At 48.0% G+C, this 26282-nt stretch overlaps 1 protein-coding gene across 1 annotated transcript; it reads left to right on the top strand.

The window, feature by feature from the left end:
• Nucleotides 1–485: 485 nt before the first annotated feature.
• Nucleotides 486–23679, top strand: LOC118836272 (zinc finger protein 3 homolog). Its single transcript, XM_036743605.1, has 6 exons — nucleotides 486–503; nucleotides 11429–11601; nucleotides 19149–19635; nucleotides 20835–20872; nucleotides 22826–23242; nucleotides 23287–23679. The coding sequence occupies exons 2-6, from the start codon at nucleotides 11431–11433 to the stop codon at nucleotides 23677–23679; spliced, it is 1506 nt and encodes a 501-aa protein (XP_036599500.1). The 5' UTR covers nucleotides 486–503; nucleotides 11429–11430.
• The last annotated feature ends 2603 nt before the right edge of the window (nucleotides 23680–26282 follow it).

Below are 26282 nucleotides of genomic sequence, written 5' to 3'. Positions count from 1 at the left end.
GCATCTTAACAGTGACACCTCCGAGCCTCAGTTTCCCCATTTATAATGGGGGGGATGAGCGAAGTGACCTCAATGATCACTAAACTGCTTCCGGTTCTGCATTCCATTACTCTGCAATCCCTTCCCCGCCTGGGCCTCAGGTTCCTCATATATAACAGGGCTGGGCTGCCCTCGACGCGTCCACGTGTCACCAGCCTTGTGGGTCCATTAGCCAGAGAAGGGTGAACCCTTTTGGCCCACATGCCTCGACTGCGCCTGCGTACTGATCCAGCTCCGCGCTCTCAGTCCCCCGCCCGCCCAGGCATCTCTCGCATGCGCGTTGCGACCCCGTAGTCACGCTGCACTTCCAGTCACGTGGTACTGCAAGGTCGAGCCCGGGAAAGCGGAAGTGTGGACTGGCTCGGGAAGCGGGGGTTCGGAGGGGTTTGAGGGGGTCGCCATACGGATGTGAAGGGCAGAAAAGTGGGGGGGGGGTGAGCAGCGAGCTGGCGGCCGTGGCTCCGGTGAGTCCCCAGCTTGGAGCCTTAGCCTTTACATGGCCGCCACCCCTCACACGCATGGCAGAATTTTTTCCCGGCCCCGGCCGCCGCCTAGAGTGGGCGAGACCATCTTCTCTGCACGGGGATGGGCGCGTGCGCCTCTAGTAGGGAAAGACCATTGTCACGGAGTTGCGGGGGGTGAGGCGCCGAGTGTGGGACCGAACCAATGAGTGAGCGGGACAGGTGGGCGCTCCCATTAGCTGGGGGTTGGGCAGGGGGTGGTTGTGCCCATTGGCTGGGGGGAGGGAAGGGAAGGACAGGACGGGTTGAGGGAGTGCAGGACTGGATGGGTGAGGCGGTAGAAACCACTGTCTAAACGGGAGGGTGCTGAAGGCATCTGGGTATGTGGTGATGTACAGGACCCACCCACTGAAAAGCTAGCTAAGTACCTGTGGAGGGGCGGGTCTTGATGTGTGAAGATCGCTGGGCGGGGCAAGCCCATATATGGAAGTCGGTGGGCGGGATCATTACAGACAGTGGGGGGTGGTTTGGGAGAGACCATTGTGAGTGTAGGGGGAGGGTATCACCCCCTTTCCCCCAGCTGTTAACTGAGCCCCAGGGAGGGGAAGCTGGAAGGAGGAGGTGCTTTAAAGTTGGCAGATAAGGAAAGTGAAGCCCAGGGAGATAATGACTTGGCCCAGGGCTCACGTCAGTTAAGCTTATGCCTGTGCAGGATTCGAACCGGCTCCCCTGGCAACCTAGCCCCAGAGCTGGCTGGGGAGTGGGCTGGCGGTTGTGGGAGACCAGGCCCCCTTACTTTATAAGGCGTGTATGGGGGAACCTGAGGCAGGAGAGGTGATTTGCCCACACAAGACTTTTTGCTTACACAGTGTTAAACCTGAAAGTTTGGTTGAAGGAGGCAAACAAGCTAGGTGATAGAAAAATCCATGTTGTTTATTATTTTCCCTTAAAGCATAGCTAGGCTAACTTACTCGTACGTACAAGGAGTCAGAGCTTAAGCTCTGGCTGTCTGAACAAAGGAATGAGAATACTTATATACACTATTTTATCAGACCCAGCAAGCCTGTGTTACCTCACCTTTATGACCTCCATGTATGTTTAACCATGACACAAGAAGAGGATTTCCCTTAATGGAATAGGGTTGTAAAGAATGTTGACAAAGGTCAGTTACTATTAAGCAAGGTAGTCTCTCTTGGGGTTAGGGTCTCATCCCTTAATGGCTGACAGGGGGAAGAATGTCCTTAGGTCAATCTGATCTGGTCTTTTCGACAGAGGTAGGGGTATTCTGAGTTTACTCAGAGAACAAAGAGACTGTTAGGATCAGGCTTTTCTTCTGGTTAATCAGTTCAGGCTCTGAGTCTTTATTGAAATTACAAAAATGATATAAAATGGTATAAAATGTTCCACATTTCCTCCTTTTGGTCAAAGGCAAACTGAAAGTTTTGCCTGAAGACCAATTAAGGTATGGAAAAACGTCTGTCTTCCTCAGGCGTGAAGTTCTAAAAAAAATCCTTATCTAGGTGGCTTCAGGTTTATCTTTCTTCTTCCTGTGGTTGGACATCCCCAGAGATGGGCAGTAATTGTAAACTAATTGTAGACAAGCAGAGGGATCAAGTTGCAAGGGGGATCAGGGCAGGGAGCATAATGGGGAAACTACAGCAGCTAAGTAAAATAAGCTAAAGACACCAAAGGTACAGGTAAACAGTCTTGGGAACACAAGGGACTCAGAAAGGGAAAGTTCTTCATTCAGATTCTGGTCCGGGCTCTTGGGCGGGTTGCCTGCATCTGATGCTGTCCCCTTCAGGCTCCTTTGAAACCAGAGGGCAAGGTGTCCTATGGTCTCAGATGTCCACTTGGGAGCAGGGGCAGTCCTCAGATGTGACAGAAGGAGCAAGGAGTCCATATCCACAAGTTGGCAGCTATAGAAGTAGTCAGATCTGACAGGAGCTCCCAGAACACATATGATTTGATAATTGAGAGAAAAACAGCACAACATAGGTCCCAGCCACGCAGGGCTAAGTTCAAACAGTGAAATGAATGGTTCAATATCCCAGTCATGCAGGGCTAAGTTTAAACAATTAGAATAAAGTTTCTTTCATAATTCACAAAACTGCACAATTACATTGAGTCAGGTACAGACCAAATCACTTAGATGGTTCACAATAGACTGGTATTGAGAGGGGGAAATTTACATGTAACATGTTTTACATTTACATGTTAGATAACCAAGAAAACTTAAACATGAACCATACAAAGTAATGCAATCATTATTAATAATGTTGAACATCATAAATTTCCTTGTATCTCAGTAACACAGTACATATAACATCATAAACTTTTAGTCATGCCATATCTCTTTGATGGCATTTACAAAATAACCCACAAGCCATTTTTAACAAAGCTTAAAATGTTTCTAATTTGATTCCAGCAATTAATTGCACAATTTGTATACAAAGTAACTTTAAATCACAGTTACATATTCCCAATGTCTATTTAAAGCAGGACTTTTTTTTTCAGATGCCTGATTGTAGTTATCTGGTCCCTAGATAGCAAAAGAGAGTTCTGCTTCTCTGGTTCAGATCTAGAAATTCTCAGACAATTCTTACTTAACATAACTTAGTACAATCACTTAAATTTGGCTCTCTTTTTTTTGAAACTTCAGAGTATTTCAGTATCATCTGCTGTTTCTATCCTTACCTAAATTTTGTACCTGGTATAAGAAACCTTAAAAGTGTGAAGGTCCAATCATAAATTGAACTCATCCTCCTTTTAAAATCATCAGACAGATACTTTACAAAGGAGATATAATTCCACCTGTACCACTATCTTATACAATTTTTTTGTGCAGAAATCCACATTTAAGATCTTATTACCAAAACACACTTATTAGCTTGAATTTCCATGATTGATAAATTTTGGAGCCAATCATACACATCTGTATATAATTCTTAAGGGAATCAATCCGATCCTGTTATTTTCCTCAAAATTTGCTATTCCCTTTCTTTTTTATTAGACATTTATCACATTACATCTTTGCCTTATTACTTTGTCTCATCATTTACTCGTTTTGGAGGATGTTATCTCTGTATTATTTTAATTTTTATTTGGCTATGAACACAGGTTAAAATTGTAAGCTATTTATTCCTGCATCCTATTATAATAACTCAGAGATATTCCAATATTCATCTATTAATAGATTTAGCATTGTGCTTACAAAACTTCTTGATAATATAAATTTGCTATAAAAGGAAAGAGGGACAATGTCATATATCTTAACAGAAGGAAAGAACTTCCTTAGCTCTCTCTGATTCCAAGCATGAGTCATATCTGATACCTAATCACATAGCCATTAGATGCTGAAAGCAGGGCTTAGGAGTAATCAGGTAGGGGAATTTTCCTTTTCAGAAAGGAAATAGCAGAATTGGGAAATAGAGTCAGGAAGATCCTACCTAGGCTGTGTCCAAGGTCGTCTTCAAAACTTTTTCCCAGGCACAGACATCTACCTTTAAAAATTCTCAGCCTGTAATGCCTGCCATTCTACTATTGGCTTCATGTGACCCATCCCTGTAATCAGAGCTTAAAACAATTATTAAATTGTAGTCCCATAAAATCTTAAATAGCAAATAAATATCCTTCAGATAGGACTGTCCCAAATTTCATTGAGCTAATAATTATCAAATTAAGCTACATAACTTTTCTGTCTTCTAAAATACTTTCTCACACTCTTTCTCAACTTACTTAAACCATCTGAAACTAGTATTCTCTTGGGACAGGAGAGGCTTAGCTAACTCCCATTTGTCCCCAGACTTTCTTATCTGCCTTTCGTATTTCCAATCAAACCTTTATTTACGTTTCCAAATCTTACAAACCCATTATTCAGTCTTCCTTTACATTTCAACCACAAAACAAAATAGCTCATAAATTAGTGATTTTTACTGACATAACTATCTGTACTGGAATCCATTCCAGCTTAAACAAAGCAAAGAGGTTAATGACCAGCCTCACAGGCTGATGGATTTATGTCCCCTGTTTACTCATTCTGGAGGAAAGGGACACTTTAGGAATCAAATCTTATACACATTGATAAGCTCTAACTCTTGTTTAAAATCACAAAAACATTTTTTCAGAACGTTTCTAGAATTATTTCCCTTCCTTAAAAACAGTTTAAAATTTATCCTGATGTTAAAAGGAATACTCACTAAACTTTTCTGAAGACAATTACTTAGAAAGTTTTAAAAAAATAGACATCTTCTTTTTCCTTAAAGCAAATTAACCCTTAAACACTGGAATTCATTAACTAAGTTGGTGGAAAATGTCCTCCTTCTCAAAGTATTTATACAGAATTTCTAGATATCACGAAATTCCTTAGTCAAAAAGGTGTTGTAATGGGGAGGACACTTAGTTTCTATAAATTACATACCCAATTAAATTAACCTTATCACAATAACAGAGTTTACCAGGACCTTAAAAACTTTCTCCATAGGAATTCCTCTACACAGAAACTTTACACAAGATGGATAAGAATTCATGGCTAGGTGGTTCAAAAAGTCCTTGCTTAAGTTAACAACCTCAATTTCTTAATCTAATAACATTTGGATTATAAGAGAAATTGTTTTTCCTCTATCAATATAGGTAATGCAGTGTTAACCAAGTTGCATAATATAACAAGTTTAGAAATATAAATACACCACAAGCAATTGTCATTTATTTTAAAACTTGAAATAGAATCTAATTAAGTACCAATCAAGTGATCATAACAGAGTTGGATAAGCAAATCAAATCTGGATTCATAATAACTAATGGTAACATTTTAATTTCTAAGGCCCAATACTCTTAGCATTGTAAAAGATTATCTATAAAATCACATTTTCCTTCAATATTGCTGATACATCTGTTTGCCAAATTACACAATTTAGAAATGTAACAATGCCCTAAACATAATTATGCATTTTAAAACTGGAAACAACCGATTTATCAATTTAGGTGAACGAATTTCTAAATCTCCATGCACAGAGAATCTTTCATCTCATCATTTGAAACCATAACTTTAAATCACCACATATATTCTCATAATAGAAAACTTTTTCACATAGGAAGTCTGTTCTCATGGTTAAATATCAGTATTATTAATTATTTCTTGTTATAACCAAATATAATAGCTCCAAATTGTCAAATTTTATCACATCCCTTTAAAAACCCAATTCACATATATCAAAATCAGATGAAAATGGCTATAATATCATTTCTTACCACACAATGGTCTTCTCAAATTTCACAATCTAAGAGAATTTTAGAAATACAATGCAATTTTAGAAATACAGAAACAATAATTTTCAGATGACATCAATTGCATTTCCACATTACCACATATAGAAATTATTCAGCTTGTTATTTTTGGTATTTAAAAACCACTTCAAATTAACAATTACATTAATTTAAAGAGAGATAATAATAATGTTGTGTCTAACATATACCAGACGTTATGTTAAGCATTTTACAATCATCATCATTTTGATCCCATAACAACTATCATTATTATTTTCCCTTTACGAATCAGGAAACAGGTCAAACAGAGATTAACAGAGTTTTGCAATTGGAACAAAGAAGTGTGAAGTTACCTAGAGCAGAAGCTAGTATCCCAGTGGTGACAATTCTGGGAGGCAGAAAGTCCAAATCTATCTACCTTTCCCTTCCCCCACAACTGCAGAAGTTACTGAGCCTAGGGCAGTTTGCAGCTGCTGGGGACAGAGTGGGCAGAACGCATAGGACCTGGGTGACATTTCCAAGCTTTGCCAAAAAGGATGGGTTACAAAGGTACCCAGGGGCACAGGACTGTCATGATACTGTCAGTCTGTGAATTTCTGTCTTTCTCCTCCTTTTGCCAGGTGGGGAAAGATGATTTAAGTTTTCCATACAGTTCTCCTGCATTCTCTTCTCCTAATCTGATCTGGGATGAAAGGAGTTTGTTTTAGTTGCTCTAACTTTTACTGCAGCCCTGGCTTGGTCAGAGACAAGACAACAATGGTGAAAGATCTCAATGATTGTAACGCCAGTAAACTTCACCTTTTGCTCACTCCTTAAAAACATTTTTGCACTTAAATCGAAGGGAAAAGATTCCTTCTTAACTCTGGGGAGGGAGTGGGGAATGATAAGTGATCAGCACTGGGAGGAGGTGTTTCAGCAAGAGTGTGCTCCTGGAGTGATTTTACAGTCTTAGGAGTTCTGTCTCAAAATCCAACTAATCAGTTTCCAAACTTTTAATGAATAATCAATCCCAGAATCTGCTAAAATGTTTCAGCTCTATTTTTTTTCTGCAAGTCCAAGTTGGCCAGACCAGACATTACAAAAACAAAGAGTCTCTGTTTCCCTAACTGCAGCCTTAGAATTCTCTGGCTCCCTGTGTTTCAGATTTTACACGGTATAGACATAGAGCACATGCTCTCACACAGGCAATTCACAGACAATTAACAAAACAAATACAGAACAAATACAGACTGAGCTCAGAGTTTAAACAACAGAGAATTAGAAGCTTTCATGAGTTGGCTGTTAGCACCCCTACGGTCTTTGGGGAAGCCTTGGTGTTCCTGATTTTTCTGACTCTCCATATCCTATCCCTTAGGAAGGGGGAAGGGGGAAATGGAGGAGGACTAGGGCAGGTAAGGGAAGGCTAGGAGTAAGGATAAAATGCATTTATCCTCCCCATAATCAGAGCCTTTAAGGGAAGGAAGCAGGAATAGGGCAGAAGGCAAAAACAGAGCCCTTAAGGGAAGGGGGAGAAAGGGGGAGGGAGGAGAGAGAGGAGGCAACGGCAGCAGAACAGAGTTACCCCTCTCCAGGTAGAGTAGGTACTGGGAGGCAGAGTGGGAGGGGGTAACAGCAAAGTGCAGTTTTTCTCCCCCAGATCCAGGCTTCCAAGGGAAGGAAAGGAGGGAGTGGAGGAACTGTTGGACTTCTAATTCTAGCGTTTGATTGATCAATAGCTAATTTTCTGGATCAATCGGTGTTTCCAGGGGATCTTTGTGCGTTTGACTGCAGATCTGTGTTTTACCACAGATTTGATCCCTGCCCCCAGAGCTAGCTTAAAGGGAATTTTAGGACTTCAACCAATTTTGTGGGAGTCCTTTTTGGAAGCTGGGAAGAGAGATAACTTACCCCCACCTTGTCAAGGCCAAAATTCCAGGAAAAATTAATCCTGTGGCGCCCAAAGCGTTGGCAAGGTTGGGCTGCATTGTCCCGTTTCCATCATTTCCATCTGAAGTTCATAGCACCATAACTGTTAAACCTGAAAGTTTGGTTGAAGGAGGCAAACGAGCTAGGTGATAGAAAAATCCATGTTGTTTATTATTTTCCCTTAAAGCATAGCTAGGCTAGCTTACTCGTACGTACAAGGAGTCAGAGCTTAAGCTCTGGCTGTCTGAACAAAGGAATGAGAAGACTTATATACACTATTTTATCAGACCCAGCAAGCCTGTGTTACCTCACCTTTTATGACCCACATGTATGTTTAACCATGACACAAGAAGAGGATTTCCCTTAATGGAATAGGGTTGTAAAGAATGTTGACAAAGGTCAGTTACTATTAAGCGAGGTAGTCTCTCTTGGGGTTAGGGTCTCATCCCTTAATGGCTGACAGGGGGAAGAATGTCCTTAGGTCAATCTGATCTGGTCTTTTTGACAGAGGTGGGGGTATTCTGAGTTTACTCGGAGAACAAAGAGGCCGTTAGGATCAGGCTTTTCTTCTGGCTAATCAGTTCAGGCTCTGAGTCTTATTGAAATTACAAAAATGATATAAAATGGTATAAAATGTTCCACAACAGGCAGTGTAGTCAGTAAATGTTGATTAAGTGCCTACTGTGTGCTGGGCACTGAGGATATAAAAAGATGCAGAGGATCTGCCCTTACAGAGCTTACAATCTAATAGCAGGAAATAGCAGGGATGGATTTGAACCCAGGGGCCTCAGCCTTTCCACGGTTCCCCCAGGTCCACCTTCCCTCCCAGTCAAATCAACAAGCATTGATTAAACGCCTACTGTGTGCCAGACAGTGAGAAGGAAACCCAAGGGCTGTGCCTTGCCTAGGGCCTGGCATGCAGTAGGCGCTTAATCAGTGTTTATTGAAGGAATGAAGGAAGGAGGGAAGGCAAGGGAGCAGACTTCTTGCTGGTGTCCCTGTCCCTGGGGGCCCCATCTCTGGTCCTGTGGCCCTGGAAGGGAGGAGCAAAGACAAGCCATCAGAATGGTGGCGCTGCGATCATCCCTCTGTCCTTCCATCCTATTAACAGCCAAAGTCTGCAGGCCTCTCATTATTGTCCTCATTTTTGGATGAAGAAACTGAGGCTCCGGTGCCTTGGCCTGGATGACGCAGCTGACCGGACTTGCAGTGGGTGGGGGGCAGCACTCTGTGGCCTGCGGTACCCCCAGCTACAGTGTCCCCCCTCATTGTACAGACCAGTTGTCTGGGGCTGAGCTTCCCAGAGAGGCCTGGTTCCAACCTGCCCTGCTCCAACAACCCCTGGCCTCAGTTTCCTCACTGTTGAGTGGGGCTCCTGACACCTGCAGTACTCACTCCTGGGTGGGGAGCCCTGTGTGACAGATGCAGGTGACATCGGTCCTCCAGGCCACATCCCACACAGGCCTGCTTCCACTGCTGATTGTGATGAAATGTAATCACTGAAGGCGCCCAGGGGAGACCAGGCTGGGAGGAGTCCCCACCCTTTGAGCCACCCCTGGGGTCCCTCCTGCTGCTTTGAAGTCTGCCCCAGACTTGCATACGTGGGAGGGGGCAGGTTCCAGCTGGTGGAGTCCAGCCCAGAGCCCCGTGGAGACTCTGGCAGAGCTGCCAGGGGGCTGGGCTTTGTGTCCCAGGGCTTCATGGAGGGCACTGGGTGACCCTGAGAGTTGTGGAAGGGCTGTCACCCAGCACAGGGACTAGACTAGTCTATTTGGGCTGGGAGGGTGGCACCAGCAGCATCGGGGGTGGGCAGGTATAGATAGGCAGATTGAGGCTTGACCACAGACCTCTCTAAGGAGCCTGGGGTACCCTGCATAGCTGGTACCTGTGGTGGATCCTTATTCCAGTCTGGGTCAGATTGGGAGGGGCTTGCCTGTGGGGAGGTTATAAGAAGAATAAGCAGAGTGGGGGTGTGTGGGTCAAGGAAAGAGACAGGCCCAGCTGAGTCCCTTGGCAGGAGAGATGGTGGCATCTGAAGGAGCAGGGATTGGCTTCCCAAGCACCGCACTTATCAGGCACCTGCTGCCTGCCCAGGCCTGGCCTATAGACTAGAAAGACCAAGCCAAAGACAAAGCAAGTCCCTGGCCTAAAGGAGCCTGCCTTTGTTGGGAGATTCTGCTGTGGACACAGATGTGGGCAGGGCTCCCCACAGGAGGAGGCTGGAGCTGGGGCGGTTGAGGAGGGCCAGGCTTATCACTGAGAGCTCAAAGGGGCTTCAGAGACCATCTAGTCCAAACCCCTGTTGTTAGAGGTGAGGAAATGGGCCTGGAAAAGTGAAGGGACGTGTCCAGAGGACTCGGTGCCCTTAGTAAACCTGGCACTTCCCTGTCCAGATGTGTGTACTCTGGCCTTTGGACGGCTCCTCCTCCTGCATCCTGAGCTCTGAGGGCAGCTGGAGAAGTCCCAGGTCTCCGAGGGTCTTCAGCTGAAGCTGGTGGGCACAGGGGTGGCCAGGTACAGGCCCCAGAGTGACTCAGTGTGTTCAGGTCACCCCTTCCTTGGTGGGGCCTTGGAGCTCAGGGCTGGCTGGCAGACACTTGTCATCATGGCTTGGCCATCTATGGGGAATGATGAGCCTCCATATGGAAGAGGCAGTACTGGGGGGAAGGGATCCCACCCAGGCCCTGGGGCCCGACGCTTCCCTGACCTAGAACCCTCCTCCAATCCTGGTTCACCTGGTCATTGATTTAGAGCTGGAAGGGGCAGAAGGGCCCAGATCCCCAGCAACTGGTTATCCAGCCCCTAGTCAGAGACCCCCAGAGGGTGGGGCACACCATCAGAGGAGCAGACTGATGGGCAGAGATCCCTGGGCTGCCCGCTCTTAGCTGCGTGCCCATGGATGGGCATGTTGCTGCTCTTCTTGAGCCTGTTTCCTCATGAGGAAGATGGGGATAATGATGACCTAATGCCCACCTTTTCTGGGATGCAACATTGTCTAGAAAGTGTTTGGCAAGCCTTCCAGACTGTGAAAGGTTCCACTCCTGTTGTCTGGACCCCAGTTAGGATTGGGGGTCAGACCTTTGAGCTGGGGGACGAGGTCTGAAGGAAGAGAAAACACTAGGATTCTGGAGGCCCTAGGACTTGGCTGGCTCTGGGGCTAGGCAGGGGCATGCATTTCCACGGAAGTGAGGGGCAGCTTTTGGCCAGGGCTATTTGGAAGGGGAATCAATGTGAGGACTGAGATCCGTATGAAGGGAAGAGCCAAGACAAGGTCCAGCCGCTGCCAGTGTTGGAGAGATGGCAATGAGATAGATGGAGGGGGGTGGGTGGGGGGTGTGGGGACTGTGTGGAATACAGGGAGCTATAATATGCAGGTCATTGTGAGGGGGAGCAGGAACCCTTATCTGTGCCCATCTAGGCTTTCTGGGGCAGAGGTCCTTGAGTTGTGCCCACTTCAGGCTACAGAAAGAGAGAAGCCGAGGCCCAGAGCATGGCAGAAACCTGCCTTCCCTGGGTCGTACCCTAGGGGTTCCAAGTACTGTCCCTTCCATGTCTTTTCTGAGGTGCTTCATTCCTCTCCTAGCTCCCCAGACTCTTCATTCCTGTCTTCATGGCCCCGAGCCATCCCCAGCAAGGGCTTCAGGCCCTGTCCTGGCCAAACCTTCCTTTTCCTGGACCCCCTTCTCCAGGCAGCCTTCTACCTGCCTTTACCCTCTTCTGGGCTCCTCTAGGATTCATACCTCTCTTTTCTCTTGCAGGCATGGAGTACAACACTACAGGGCAGTGCAGGCAGCCCAGGGAAGGTATGAGTGCCCTGCTACCCTGCTGGTCATCTCCTCGGAGGCATCACCCGATGAGGGAAGCAGGTCCCCTCGACACCATCCCTGCCTGGAAGAAGGGCTCTGGGGCACTGGAGGCCGGAAAGGCCAAGGTAGGTGAGAGGTAGCTCTGCTATTCATTCCCATCCTGGCCTTGGCCAGGTCTAGGGGAATACAATCCCATTTACGAGTCCTGCGATGGGCCAGAGTCCAGAGAGGCACAGAGCCAGAGAGGGACGGAGCCAGAGAGGGACAGAGCCCAGAGAGGGACACAGGCCAGAGAGGGACGGAGCCAGAGAAGGCCAGAGGCCAGAGAGGGATGGAACCCAGAGAGGGACAGAGCCAGAGAGGGACGGAGGCCAGAGAGGGATGGAGACCAGAGAGGGACACGGAGTCCAGTGTATTGGGGATCCTTGAAGAGTTCGGCTTTTGTTTCCTTTGATTAATTCAGTGTATTTCATTGAGTCTTACTAGGTGCTAAGCCTATGTGGGTGTGAATTGGTAACTAAGGTGGGGCCCCAGGTGGGGCTAACTAAGGGAGGCCTGATTAGATCGTTGCTCCTAAGTTTGCCCCAAACCCCTAATTACTAGGTGCTAAGCCTATGTGGGTGTGAAGCTCCCAGGGTACTAAGGGGAGGTGCTAACTCCAGAGCCAATCACAGGAGCCTAAGTTCTGGTTGCTCAGGTGACTTTTGATGACGTCTGAAACTGTATAAAAGGAGAAGACAGAGCTATTTGCTCAGGGCTCTCACTCTTGGTGGCGTGCCGATGTGGAGACTCTGGGCAGCTGTAGTTAAGAGCACTCCAGCTTGCCTGGATGTCCGGACTTGGTTTTCTTGGTGACTATGAATTGTATTTGATCTGTTTGTAATTTGTTTGTATTTGCTGTGAAGTTCAGGGTGCTGGCTTTTTCCCCTGAATTAAGTGAGTGATATTTGTACGCTGGATTAAAGTAAGCTTGTTAACCCCTTGTTGCTTTCCTTAGTAAAGCAGATCAGAAGAACCTATGCTGGCAGCATTCTTGTTGTTGGTCTTGTGTTGGTTTTTCACCCCCACAGCAGCTGCTAGCCAGATTGTTGAAACACCCAGAGAGGGACAGAGCCAGAGAGGGAAGGAGCCCAGAGAGGGACGGAGCCAGAGAAGGATGGAGCCAGGGAGGGATGGAGTCAGAGAAGGACAGAGCCAGAGAGGGATGGAGCCCAGAGATGGGATGGAGCCCAGAGAGGGACAGAGCCAGAGAAGGACGGAGCCCAGAGAGGGACAGAGCCACAGAGGGATGGAGCCCAGAGAGGGATGGAGCCAGAGAGGGATGGAGTCAGAGAGGGACGGAGCCAGAGAGTGACGGAGTCAGAGAAGGACGGAGCCAGAGAGGGACGGAGCCAGAGAGGGATGGAGCCCAGAGATGGGATGGAGCCCAGAGAGGGACAGAGCCCAGAGATGGCAGAGGTGAAGCCTGGAAAGGAGGGGGACTTTCCCAGGGTGGGAAAGTAGGGCCAGGATTAGAACTCAGAGCTTGGCTTTTCTAGTCCAGCAAGCATTAACAAAGTATCTACCGTGTGTAAGATGTGGTGGTATATGGCCAATGCTATACCCACAAGCGGCTGCTATGAATATGCTGGCATATTTCCAGGTTTGAATTGCAAAATATAACAGACTCTCTTCCTCAAAGACAAAACTAAGACTTTTATTCAAACACCAGAAAGCCAAATCCATCACAGTAATAAAGAAGTCTATACATGTTACCAGTGCAGGGGCACCACCATCCCCAAGCCTTCCCTCTGTCAGGCCTCCCCACAAACAAGCTCCCTTCAGCAAAATCACTCCCTCTCTCACTCGCACCAGCTGCTCGGCCTGCTCTCTCGCTTCCTGCTTCTCCCACCATCGGCTCCGTGGGACTGAGGCTTCTGTGTGACCCAGGCTGGAAGAGGGTCATATGGGCCTATTAATGGGAGGGAAAGATCTTCCCATTCCCGTTAACAGTACAGGCGGGCACAAAGACAGGTGGAAGAATTGTCTTGCATTCCTGTCATCATCATCATCGGTAACATTTATATAGCCCCTACTGTATGCCAAGCACGGTGCTAAGCACTTTACAGTTATCTCATTGATCCTCACAACTGGGGGGCTAGGAGCTTTTCTTTTTACAGAAGAGGAATCTTTCCCAGGTTTATGCAGCTAGTTCAGTGAGGCCAGATTAGAAATCAGGTCTTCCTGACTGAGGGCTGCCGTGCCCCTTAGCTGGGAAGTTAAGCTGTAATGAGATGAAGATTTGGGGCATTGGCACGACCCAAGAGGAAGAGGCAAGAGCAGCTTCCTGTGAGGGGTGGGGATTGAGCTGGGAAAGCATCCCAGGCATGGGGGGCAGAGCCAAGCAAAGGCCTGGAGGCAGGAGAATGACTCCAGTACAAGGCCTGTGGTCTGGAACAGAATTTGTGAAGGGCAAGAGAGTGTGAGGCTATAAAGTCAAGAAGGAGCCAGGCTATAACGGTCTCTGAAGGGTGACCCAGGGACTTTGTATTGATCCTAGAAGCATCAGGGAATTGTGGGAGATCCTTGAGCAGGAGAGTGGCACGGTCAGATGTGAGCACTGGTGGAATCAACCTCCTGGGTGAAGGAGAATGGATCAGAGCGGGGAGGTTGAGTGCTCGGAGGCCAGGAGAAGGCTGCTGGGGTCAGGGTGGACCAGGGCAGCGGCAGAGTCAGAGCAGAGTTGGTGCTTGGCTAGGAGGGGCAAGGGTGATACCTGGCTTCTGAGCCTGGGTGCCTGGAGGATGATGGTACCATTGACAGTCATAGGGAAGTTAGGAAGACAGGAGACTTTGGGGGTAAAGATCATGAGATCAGTTTTGGAAGAGTTCAAGATGTCTGTGGGTCACTCACTGCAAGATGCCCAGTAGGCAGTTGGAGACATGAGACTGGAGGTTAGGGGAAAGGTCAGGGCTGGATGAGGAGGTCTGAGAGTCATCTTCATACAGATCACAGGGAGATCATGGGAGCTGACAAGATCACAAGCAAAAGAGGACAGAGGGAGCAGAGAAGAGGGCTTAGGAATGAGCCTTGTGGCCTCTGAAGAGGACATGACCTGGAGGATAATGTAGCAGAGAGGACTGGTCAGGCAGGCAGGAGAAGCAGGAGAGAGCAGGGTCATCAGATCTCAAGACGGTGAGTGAACGTGTCAAAGGGTCAGGAAGGATGGAGACTCAGAGACCACTGGTCACTTTGGAGAGCAGTTTATTCGAGTGATGATATTGGAAGTGAAATTGTGGAGCATTGCCGGGGGTGGGGTGGGGAGGGAGGGGAAGAGAGGGAGAGAGAAGGAGAGAGAGGGAGAAAGGAGGAAGAAAGGAGGAAGGGAGGGGAGGGGGAGATGCCACTTTCAGGCGGTTTTCTCAGAATGTAACCAAGGAAGGGGGAAGAGATGTTCGATACCAGCTAGCAGGGATAGATAGGGTAAGGGAGGGTTACTGAGGATGGGGGAGACACGAGCATGTTTGCAGGCAGTAAGGAAGTAGCCGGTAGATAGGGAAAGATTGACGGTAAGTGAACAATTGGAGAGAGGGGGCAGTCCACCAAAGGAGGCGGCATGGAGTGGGACCACTTTGTTTAGGCCTGTTTAGTCATTTGCCTTGGCTAGAAGGGCCACTTCATCATGAGACTGTCAGAGAAGGACGTGGGGGAAGGCCTCTGAATCATGTGAAAGGAGGAGGAGGGGAGAAGATCATCTCTTGGTGAATGGCCTCAAATTTTTCAGTGAAATTGGACGTGAGGTTCTCAGCTGAGTGGGTGGGGAGAGGGGAACCTTGGGAGGTTTGAAGAAGGATGGAAAGGCTTGGAACTGCTGTTGTGGTGGGTGGGATAGTGAATGGATTAGAACAGGGGCTGGCAGACTTCTGCAGAGGAAATCCTGCTGCCCCCTGTTATCGTATAGTCCCTGATACAATAATCAATTACAATAAAAATAATAAAATTCTGTTTAAAATACAAAAATCATTCTTAGCTTGAGAGATGTACAAGAACCAGGAGACATGCCATCAGCCATAGTTTGCCAACCTTTGGCTTAGAGATCTGCCAGAGGCTTGCCTTGTTGCAGTGAGGGCCTGGTGGAGATTATGTAACATGAACTTGTAGGGAAGCCAGTCAGAATGGTTGTGTGACTTTCTCCAGCTCTGTTGAGCAGCATCTGAATAGGTGTGAAGGCAGCCCATGATGGGAATGACCCAAGGTTGAGGCTTGTCAGGGCAAGATTAGCAATAGGTTAAAGGAACAAGGGACTCAAGACAAGAGGACAGTGAAGAGTTGAAATGATTCCCCAATGGGTCAAGATGGAGAAAGGAGGCAAATGTAGTCATTGCAGAGGTGGTGGGCAGGAAAGAACCGAGGAGTTAAAGGATTGGAGGTCAAGGTGAGGGCAAAGAGCGGGATTAGGAGTTGTAAAGCAAAGGCAAAGATGGAATTATAAAGTATTATGATCAGATAAAGGGGTTTCAGAGTTCATGAACATGGAAACAGAACACTTGCAGGAAATGGCAAAACCTGTCTGTGTGTGTGGCTGAGGTGAGGTGGGAGAGGAGGTCATGGGAAGTGATGAAGTTGAGGAACTGGCAGGTTATCAGCATGAAGGTTGAAGTCTCCTAGTGTGAAGAGAAGAGTTGGGAAAGAGAGACTGAGTCAGACAGAACTCATTAGGGAAGAAAGGAGAAGGTCCTGGGGATTGGTAGACAGCAGCTACCAGAATCCCAATTTGGTAAAAATATGGATTGAACAAACCTCAGAAGAGGAGAGGTTACTGAGCAATGAGGGTGAGGCTGGAAGTGGCGGTGGGGAGCAAGGAGCATTCTCATTCCCCACCTCACCCCCACCCCATGACAAGCCATGATTTTCTTCTGTTCTGTTTATCAGCCCTGGCATACGAGCTAAGGAGGCAGATGTTGGGATTAACCCAAGGTTGGGGTTTGGTAAGGTATGATTGCCGAAAGGACAAAGGAGCAGGGGATTCTAGGAGAGAGGATTAGGAATGGGCACAATTTGGTGTGTTTGATTTCCTGACTGTCAGGAGAAAGGAGAATCCATGGAAGAGGGGACAACAGCTCCAGAGCAGATAGAGGATGACAACCAGTAAGTTCTTGTTGAGGGCTGCTCATTACTGATTTTGTTTCTGTTTTCTCTCCCAAGGAAAATGATCTTTGCCTTGGAGAGGAAAGATAGAAAATACCCAGCTGGGCGTGAGCATCCCAAGCTAAGTGAGGAGCTGCAGTGAGAGAGCTCCCCTGCCATGAAGGAACCCAAGTCATGGCTGGTGCAAGAGCTTGATTGCAAGTCCTACTTTTTTGGATTCCTCTGAGGCAGAGTAAATTTTGTTCTAGCCCCTCAATTTTATTCTGTCTTTATTGTGTATTATGTCTTTAGTTTTTTAGTTATGTTTCTTATAAGCGCACATTGTGGGGTTTTATTTTCTTATCTAATTGTTGCTCTTTTTTGTTTTATTGGATTATTTAATCCATTTATATTTAAAGTTATCAGACTTAGGTTTATATCTTCCTCCGTTTGTCTCTAATATTTTGGTTTTTTTTCTGAATTAGGATTTTTCCCCTGTTTCTTCTATAAAGACTACTTTTTCTCCTTCAGTTATTTTAGCTTAATCTACTTTGAGGCAACTTTGTTCTCACCAGATCTCTTCCTCAAACCCTCAAGCCCCTGTCCCACTCCTGTTTGTTATCCCCTTCCCTAGTTTTGCTTAACATAATTAGTTCCATTTTATTTTTATCTAGTTATATGAATCTTCCCCCTTTTTTGTCTGTTAGGTAGAATCTTTCTTCCTTTCCTCCCCTTCAACTATCTTTCTTTTAGGTTTTGAAACTTCCTGTTCTGCCTCTTTTTCTAAGAAGGATTTCTTGTCCTTATTCTCTTCCTTACTTCCCTTCCCTTTCTGTGGATTATTCCATCCTTTGATTAATGGTCCTCACACTCATTTAGTCCTGTTTTAGTCTCTGTCTTTCTCATGGAATTAACCCTTCTAAGTCCCCTCTTCTAAACAGTTTCTAGGAGATTGTCCTGGTGCTCTTACCCCAGCCCCCATTTACATGTTGTGTCTCTCTTTTAGATGAACCAGTTACTACAGTTCATAGAAAAGATGGTGCTCTGTGCTAGGCATTTTTCTTTGTCTCTAATTGTGCAGTTCAACATTAACCTTTGCCCTTTCTATGCTAATTTTTTCGTGATGGTATTTTTTTTTTTGCCATTTTCCATGAGATCTCCCTGAATCCAGGCCCTCCCACTCTTCTGTAAACCACCTGCTCCCAGGAGCTCTGATTTCTCTCCTTCTGAGGCAGGATGAGTGGACTCTCTAAGCACCAAAGCCCTGAAGATTATGTCCATTGTAAAGTCCCCATCTCCTTGTCTCTTCCCCCATGGGAGGGTTCTTCATTGGGCTCCCCTCCCACCATTGAGTCAAGGGTCCTGTCTTCCTTCCCCCTTGTTTCAATACCTCTGCCTCCTTGCCTATTCTCTGATAGACTTTTTTTTTTCTGAGAAACTACAGAAGTTTTTTCCCTTCATTGTTAGCCTTTGACTTGATTAGAATGTGTCACATTCCCCTCCATCTTAGAGGCAGAGCCGAGAGGCGCCCTCCGAAGCCATTTCGGCCAAGTCTCTTTCACAGCCCGTGGCGACCCCCCCCCTCCCCCGAGCTTCAGGATCCTGGCCTTTGGGGCTGGCTTGTTTCCTTTTTGGAACCCACCTCCCTCCCTGCTGCCCCCTCTGTTGCCACTTCTACCTTCTGGGGCCTTCATAGATCAAGTCACCAAACATTTAGGCACCTACTGCCTGCCAGGCACTGTGTTAAGTTCTGCGGATACAATGAAAGGGCCCTGCCCACAAGGTGCTCATTTTCTGATGGGGGAGAAACAAACAAACAGATACACCCAAACAAGATCTGTAGAGGACCACCAGTAAGAAATAATGCCTAGAATGAAAGCACAGCAATGAAAACTGTTAAGGGGGTGGGAAACCAGGGGAGCCGGCAGGTGGAGATGACGAGGGAGACAGAGAAAAGGCCCAGAGTCAGGAGGTGGAGGGTCTGGGAGGCCGGAGTCACTGATGGAAGAGGACAGCACGTGTTGGGGAGTGAGGCAGAAGACTGGATGAGTAGGAGGGACTTGAAATGCCAGACAACATTTTGTATTTGGTCCTGGAGGTGATGGTGAGTTTGTTGGGTAGGGGGTGATGTGGTCAGCCCTGCACTTTAGGAAAATCCAACTGGCAGCTGAATGGAGGCTGGATTCAAGCGGGGCGGGAGTTGGGGCAGGCAGCCCCCCGTAGCTATTGCAGGAGTCTGGCCATGAGGTGATTTGGACCTACAAGAAAATGGTGGGAGTGGTGCCAGAGGAGAGAAGGGGGTGTATTGAGAGGTGCTGCAGAGGGGACATCGCCAGGCCTTGGCACCAGCTGGGATGTGAGAGTGAGAGATGGTGGGGAGTCCGGGATGACTCTTAGATTGTGAACCTGGGGGCCTGGGAGGAGGGTGGGGGTGCCCTGGAGTTAAAATAACCTCTTGTCCTACACTTGTGGAGGCAGGGTCCTTGGCTTTCCTGGGGACTTGGGGCGGACTGACTCTCTGGCATGTTTCTGATTTCATTTAACCCATAATTTCTTCCTTTCCCAGGAGCCTAAAGTGTCCCTAAAGGAAGAGGAGGAGCAGCCAGTGGCAGCAGAGGAGGAGGCTGACCAAAAGCAGCCCACGCTCAGTTCCATCCCTGGCCTGGTCCATCTCATTAATGATAATGGTGTCCACTCCACAGCCCATCTAGTTCGAGGCAAGATGGTGGCCTCGGCTACCAAGCCTGTGGCTGAGGCTTCCGGGGAGGCCCCAGCAGAGGAAGAAGAGGCTGAAGCAGAGCCAGAGGAGGAGTCACAAGGGGAGAGAGAGTCAGAGGCAGCATTGCCTGGCTCCCCAGAGGGCCTCAAGGTCAGGGAGGGCCTTGTGGAGGACAAGAGATTCCTGTGTGTAGCCTGTGGCAAACACTTCAAGCGGGCGTGGGAGCTGTTCAGCCATGAGGTCGTCCATAAGTCAGCCCGGCCCTTCTGCTGTGACCTGTGTGATGCGGCCTTCAAGCATCATTCTGATTTCAAGAGCCATGGACTGGTCCACAGTGAGGAGCTGTGAGGCCTGTGGCAAGGGCTTTAAGAGGGCCAGCAACCTGCAGGTAAGCCAGGGGAGGAGAGGGGCAGGAGAGCTGGGAAGGAGTGAGAGATGGGGGGATGAGCTTCGGGAGGGGGGAGAGAGAAAGGCAAAGAGGAGATGCTAGGGAAAGAAAGGGAAGGAGACATTGAGAAAGAGAAAATGGGGAAGCCAAGGTGCGGAAAGAAAGATGGAGGGAGGAGAAGGGAATGTGGTGGAGATGATGTTGGGGAAGGGGGGAGGAAGACAGAAAGGAGGAAGGGGAGAGGGTGGGCAGGAGAGACTGGAGAAGGAAGGAAGGAGGGAGGTGGAGCTCTCTCCCACTGCCCCTCCAGCCCCTCCAGGTCATCATTCCTGCTCTGGTCTCATTTTCCTCCTTTCATAGCCTTGACCCTGTGGTTGACCAGCTAAACTCATACCCTGTCCTCTTTTCCTGAATCCCTTGCCCCCTCGTCCTCTCAAAAGTCATGCCTTGCCATGCCCTAACCTGGGTCACCCCCCAGCATCTGTCTTCTCTGTTCCTAATGCTGAGCTGTTGGGTAAAGTCAAGCACCTCTGCTGAGCACAGATGTATATTGTTGTCCCCACTGAGCTCCTCTTGCTTCTGCCCTGTTCTCTATCCCTTCCCACCCCCGCCCCCTTTCTCTTCTTTGTTACAGTCTCAGAGCCAAAAGCAGCTGTGATCCCATACCCCCATGCCCTCCCTTCTCCTCAAGGAGCTTGCTTCTCTCTTTCATCCATATTAAAGTTCTCTTTAGCTATTGGTTGCTTATAGACATGCCCATTCTCTCTCAACTTTAGAAAACCTTCCCTTTATCAAGATATCCCCTCAAGCCCTTGTCATTTATTTCTCCTGAACTCCAGTCGATTATCACTGACTCGCTGCTGGGATAGCTCATCCATGGGTGTCTTGTGCTCACCATATCTAGGATGGAACTCATCATTTGTTCTTCGAGTTTTCCCTCTTTCTGTCGAGGGCCCCACTCTCCTCCCACTCACCTGGGCTCCCAATGACTTGGATTCCTCTCTTTTACTTACTTCTCACATTTGATGAGTTGTGAAGTCTTTCTGATTCTTCCTCTTTGTTATCTCTCACAACCATCTTTCATACGACCAATGCTCAACTTCAGACCCTTATCACCTTTCACCTGCCTCCTCTTACCCACTCAGTCCATTCTGTGAACAGCTGCCAAAGTGACGTTCCTAAGGTATGACCTTGGTACTCCCCTGCTCGGGAATATCCAGTGGCTCCCTCTTGGCCCTGGAGTCAAAAACAGACTTTTTAGCCTGACATTTAAAGCCCTCCACAATATGGTGACCACCTACTTTCCTAATCTTCTTTCACACTATTCCCTGTCTTCTATTCTTGGTTTTAGGCAAACTGACCTACTAGCTAGCTGTTCCCTCTTCACAACATTCCCTTTCCCTCTCTTGGTCTTACATGTCTGAAATGCTCCCCCTTCTCCTCAGCTGTGCCTCTTAGACTCTCTAGCTTCCTTCAGAACACAACTCTGGTGCCTCTTTCTGCATGAGGTCTTTCCTGATCTCTCTGTTAGTGCCTCATCCATCTTGAAATTAAGTCATTTCATACATAAAGGAAATATTTTATATGTGTTTGTATATTTATATAAAACACAATAGGGCCAACCACACTCACTTGTAAGTCACCCCTTATTCTGCTTCTTGACTCATTCCCATATTTCTTATTATTAGCCCAAGCCCTATAGCAGGAGTTCCCCATTTGGCTTTTGAGTAAACCTTTCCCTTTCGCCTGTTCAGTGTGAAAAGAAACACATTCTAGCATTTAGTATGCATTCACACATAACAAAAAGAGGTTACTTTTTATTCTCTAAGGATGATTCCAACATTTTATAATTTCATTGATTGGAAATAAATTCAGAGTTTCTGGAATATTTCAATAGACTAATTTAGTTATTTACCTACGTTCCCCATGTTCCCTTGGCAGACTTCTCATACATTCTGCCTATTCCTGATTGGGAATGCCATCTCTAGAGTAATCCAATTATATTTTGGGAGATTTTCTTATTATTAGTAAAATTTCAACTTGTTTCTCATGAATTAGTTGCATTTCCACTCCAGTTCATTAAATATGATTTATTTAATAACCTGGAGAACTTGCCCAAAAGTAATTACTCATATTTCCTTTTAAACCAAATCAATTGCTTGTGATCAAATAGATGTTAACATTGCTGAATATAAAATTTATCAATAAATGTAATCAATAATAAACAGAACCACAGTAATTATTTACAGTATTTTGGCTATGAGAAAAGTCACAACAGAATCACCTCTAATCCTCACTACTAAAGCAGGTGACTTCTCTTCACTTCTAGAAACTGGAAACCACCATTCACTTCATTTCCAGTCCTCATTAAAGCTTCTCAAGAATCCTCTTCATATTTCTGCTCCAGACTTAAATTCAGTCTCTTCGGAAATGTTATCTTAGTCATTTATCTCCTCTCTTAATCCAGCACAAAAAAGTCTTTTAAGAATGCACTGTGAAGTGCTAATTATTTAGACTCTTTACAGAAAAATTTCCCCCATAACATGAATGTTAAGATAGTTCTCACAAGAAAAAAGTTTTTTTCTTTTTTCTCTTTGACCTCCCCACAGTTTATCTCATAAAGCTCCTAAATACAATATAAAAATGCAGTCTCCTGATTTCTTAGGGAGAAGCACCTCCTAGCGAGACATTTTCAATGGTAACAGCCAAACTACAAGTTCAGATATTTTATTCTAGTTGGCTCTTAAAGATACAGTGGTAACAGTATCTGTGGGCACACTGGAAGAGCCCAGCGGAGCAGGGACCATATCCGTTTCTGTATTCGCTTAGCTGCGTGCTTGTCCCTCTCGTAGAAGGATAAGGGCAGGCCCAGTTTTTGTCTTTGAATCCCCTGCCCGTACAAAATGCTTGGCACACGGTATGCACTTAATAAATACTTACTGGACAAAACTGAATTGAGAAGACCAAGGGACAGGATGGAGAGGGTCAGGTGGAGACAAATGAGACAGGAGGGGAGGAGGCACGAGGAAGGAGGCAACGGGGACCCGAGAGCGCCAGCTCACGTGGGGAGGGCCAGAGCAGGACACGCGCGGCCCTGGAACGAGGCCATCGTCAGCTCCGCCCTTCCCTCCCCCAGGAGCGGCGCATCCACACCGGCGAGCGGCCCTTCGCCTGCCCCGCCTGCCCCAAGCGCTTCAAGTCGCCCTACGAGCTGCAGCGGCACGCCTCGGCGCGGCCCTTCGCCTGCCCCGACTGCGGCAAGGCCTTCGCGGCGGGGCCCGCGCTGTTGCTGCATCGGCGCCAGCACTGCGAGGACAAGCCCCACGTGTGCGGCGCGTGCGGCAAGCGCTTTATGTACGGCCACAGCCTGCGGGTGCACGAGCGCGTGCACAGCGGGGCCCGGCCCTTTGCCTGCCCCGACTGCGGCAAGGCCTTCGCGGCGGGGCCCGCGCTGTTGCTGCATCGGCGCCAGCACTGCGAGGACAAGCCCCACGTGTGCAGCGCATGCGGCAAGCGCTTTATGTACGGCCACAGCCTGCGGGTGCACGAGCGCGTGCACAGCGGGGCCGGCCCTTTGCCTGCCCGCTGTGTGCCAAGGCCTTCAAGCAGTCCGACGCGCTGACCTCGCACCGCCGCGTGCACTCGGGCGAGCGCCCGTACCCGTGTGCCACGTGCGGCAAGGCCTTCAAGCAGTCGTCCTACCTGGCGGTCCACCAGCGCTCGCACACCGGAGAGCGGCCGTACGCCTGCCCCATGTGCGGCAAGGCCCTTGCCCGGCCCTCGCTGCTCGTGCAGCACCGCCGGGTGCACAGCCCTGCCCGCCCCTTCGCCTGCCGATACAGCCCCAAACTCTTCAAGGACGTGGCCTGCCGCGCTGTGCACGAGAAGGTGCACACTGGAGACATGCCATACAAATGTCAGGTCTGCGGCAAGGCTTTCAGCCACCCCAGCAACCTGCTGCAGCACGGGAAGGTGCACAGTGATGGCTGAGGCCCCGGGGAGGGAGTCCGAAGGAGACAGGGAGGCAACAGGCCCCTGCCCCGGGAGGAAGGCCCCTGTGGCAATGGCCAGAGGTGGCCCAGGCCCGATGGACAGAACTTGCCTCAGAGGGCAGCCATGCAAGAGAGGCTGCCTGCCTTGGTGGTACCTGTAGAGGTGGCGGCTGGTGGGGTGTGGCCTCTCCAAAGATGCTTTGGGAATGTAACCAGTAGGGCTGGTGCATCAGAGCAGCTGCAGTTTTGCCATGATTTGATTCTTCTGGGAAACTGGGAGAGGAAGAAGTAGTTGGGTCTCTAAGAAGGTCTTGCTTTGTGTGGGACCCAAGAAAGACTCAGGGGGCCCTTCCATAACTGTCAGCCTGTCCTTTGTGGAGTCTAAGGGCAGAATGAGGATGTGGCGGGCCCCCCAGGAGTTTTGGACCCCAGCCAGGCTCGTACCACAGCTTGTTTCAGGCATGGGCCTTCATGGAACATACTGGGAGCCCCAGTGTGTCCAAAGTGTAGAGGAACTGTGTTTGGGAACTGTGGAAATAGGAATACCAGAGCTTGTGGGGATGGAGTGAAAGGGACTAGGCAGGAGGCAGGGTTGGCTTCCAAGGGCATCATCTCATGGAAGGGTCTAGGCTAGGATATTATGGTGGAAATGATTCCTCCCCTTCCTTTCCTGTTCATGCCACATCTATATTCCCTGGGGAGTACAGTCTGGGGCATTGAATGGCCTCCCTATTCCTTGGGAAACCCAGCTGGAATGCTGTTGGGACTTTTGGGAAGCCAACAACATTCCCTCTGGCTCCCAGAGTGTCAGGGGTGGGGTGGGGGGGGATGTCAGGTTAGTCCAGTAGATAACTTGCACTAACTCCCAGTGCAGTGCTGTGCTTGGGTGAGAGGGGACAAGTGAAGACCGTGTTCTGCTGACAGAAAGGGGGCAGTAATGTAACAGTGGGTGGAGGGTGTTCAGTTGCTTAAGAGGGGAGAGGTGTAAAGGAACACTTCAGGTGTGGGAGAGGTTGGCATGACTCTTCCTCTGCCTATGAAACGGGTGGGGATGTCCCCCCCAGCAGGGCCTGGGTTCAGCCCAGTCCTTTGTCCCTGCTTCTTTTGTCTCATTAAAGTGTTTGAAGGAGTGTCTGGGGGAAGAGAGATGAACTTGTTCTGTTTGGCCCCAGAAGGGCAGGCTGAGAACCATGGAGGGAAGCTGCAGAGAGGAAAGGAGTGGCCTGATAGCAGTTAGCAGCATCTTTGTGGTATGCTGGGCTAGTGGGGTGGCTCACTCCCCCTCACTGGCCCCAACCCTCCCTTCCTCCACCGGAAGACAACGGAGAAGGAGAATGGAAAGGACCGCTGCTCACACCAGTCGAAGCCTCTTCCCAAACTGTTGCAAAGACAGGACCCAGGTCCATTTTTTTCTCTCTTCTCTGGGAAGGTAAACAATAACACCAACAAAAATTCAGTAATTAGGAAGATTGCCCTGGTGAACATATGTTGCAGTTGTGAAATCTCTCTTTCCTTAACTCTTCCCACCCCCACCCTCCCAACCTGTGTTTCTCTCTCTCTTGTTCTTCCTCTTTTGTCTCTTCTCCCCCACTTCTTCTCTCTGTCTCTCTCTGTCTCTGTCACTGTCTCTCTCTCCCTCTTTCTGTCTCATTATCCTCTCTATCTCACTCTCTCTTTCTGTCACTCCTGTCTTTGTCTCTGTCCCGTGCCATCTCTGTCTCTTTCCTCTCTCAGTACCCTTTTAACATACATTTGAGTAATGAAACACAGAGATCAGTAATGCAGTAGCTACCCACATTTCCATTAGAAAACCAGGTTTTAAAACAAATAGGAAACAGGAAGCAAGCAGATTTTTAAGAAACAAACTGATGGGATAGACTCATGTTCACATGAGGAGAATCGTGAAAGGAGGGGTGTGAAGAACTGCCATCCTTGACCTCAGCAGCTTCGGTAACCTCTACCTACACCTGCTCTGTGCCTCTGCTTCCTAGGTCAAAAGTAATGACTTTGTCTTGGGGGCTCGGTGCGGTTCTCAAGTCTGATAATTCTCCCTCCACTGTTCCTGGAAGCTCCTTGAAGTCCCAGCCTTTTCTCTTGTAAAGCTTCAGTTGTATTGCTGCCCCCTTCCCCCACCCCAGCCTATAGTGGGAGTGACTGGTTTGTTAGCATTCCACCAGCCAACATCCTGAAGGTAAAGGAGAGGAACCCTGGAAGATTTCTATTCTAGCCAGCAGGAGACTAGTGGCCATATCTCCTTGGTATTCTCCAAAGATATTACTTAAGGAAAATCTTCCAAGCAATTAGAGCTGTCCATAATGGAAAGAACCAGAAAACCTGGGTCCAGAACTTCTTCTGAAGTCAGTTCTGCATATAATCTTTGGCTGGTCACTTCCCCTCTGTGGGTCTTGGTTCTTCATCTGTAAAATGGGTGGGTTGGACTTGTTAACAGGATTTTACTGAGCTAGTCTGTAATCTGAGAATGAAGAAACAGGCCAGAGACAAAGTGCCAGTAATCAGGTAGCCATCTAATTAATGTTTCATTATGAAGAACGGATTTTCAAATCAGGAATTCTGCTGATCAGAATTCCACCTTGCTGAAGT

The sequence above is a fragment of the Trichosurus vulpecula genome, chromosome 2 (assembly GCF_011100635.1).
Source record: "Trichosurus vulpecula isolate mTriVul1 chromosome 2, mTriVul1.pri, whole genome shotgun sequence".
In the NCBI taxonomy this organism is placed as follows: domain Eukaryota; kingdom Metazoa; phylum Chordata; class Mammalia; order Diprotodontia; family Phalangeridae; genus Trichosurus; species Trichosurus vulpecula.
Note: the sequence above shows the minus strand (reverse complement) of the source record. Positions and strands in the feature narration are given on the sequence as shown.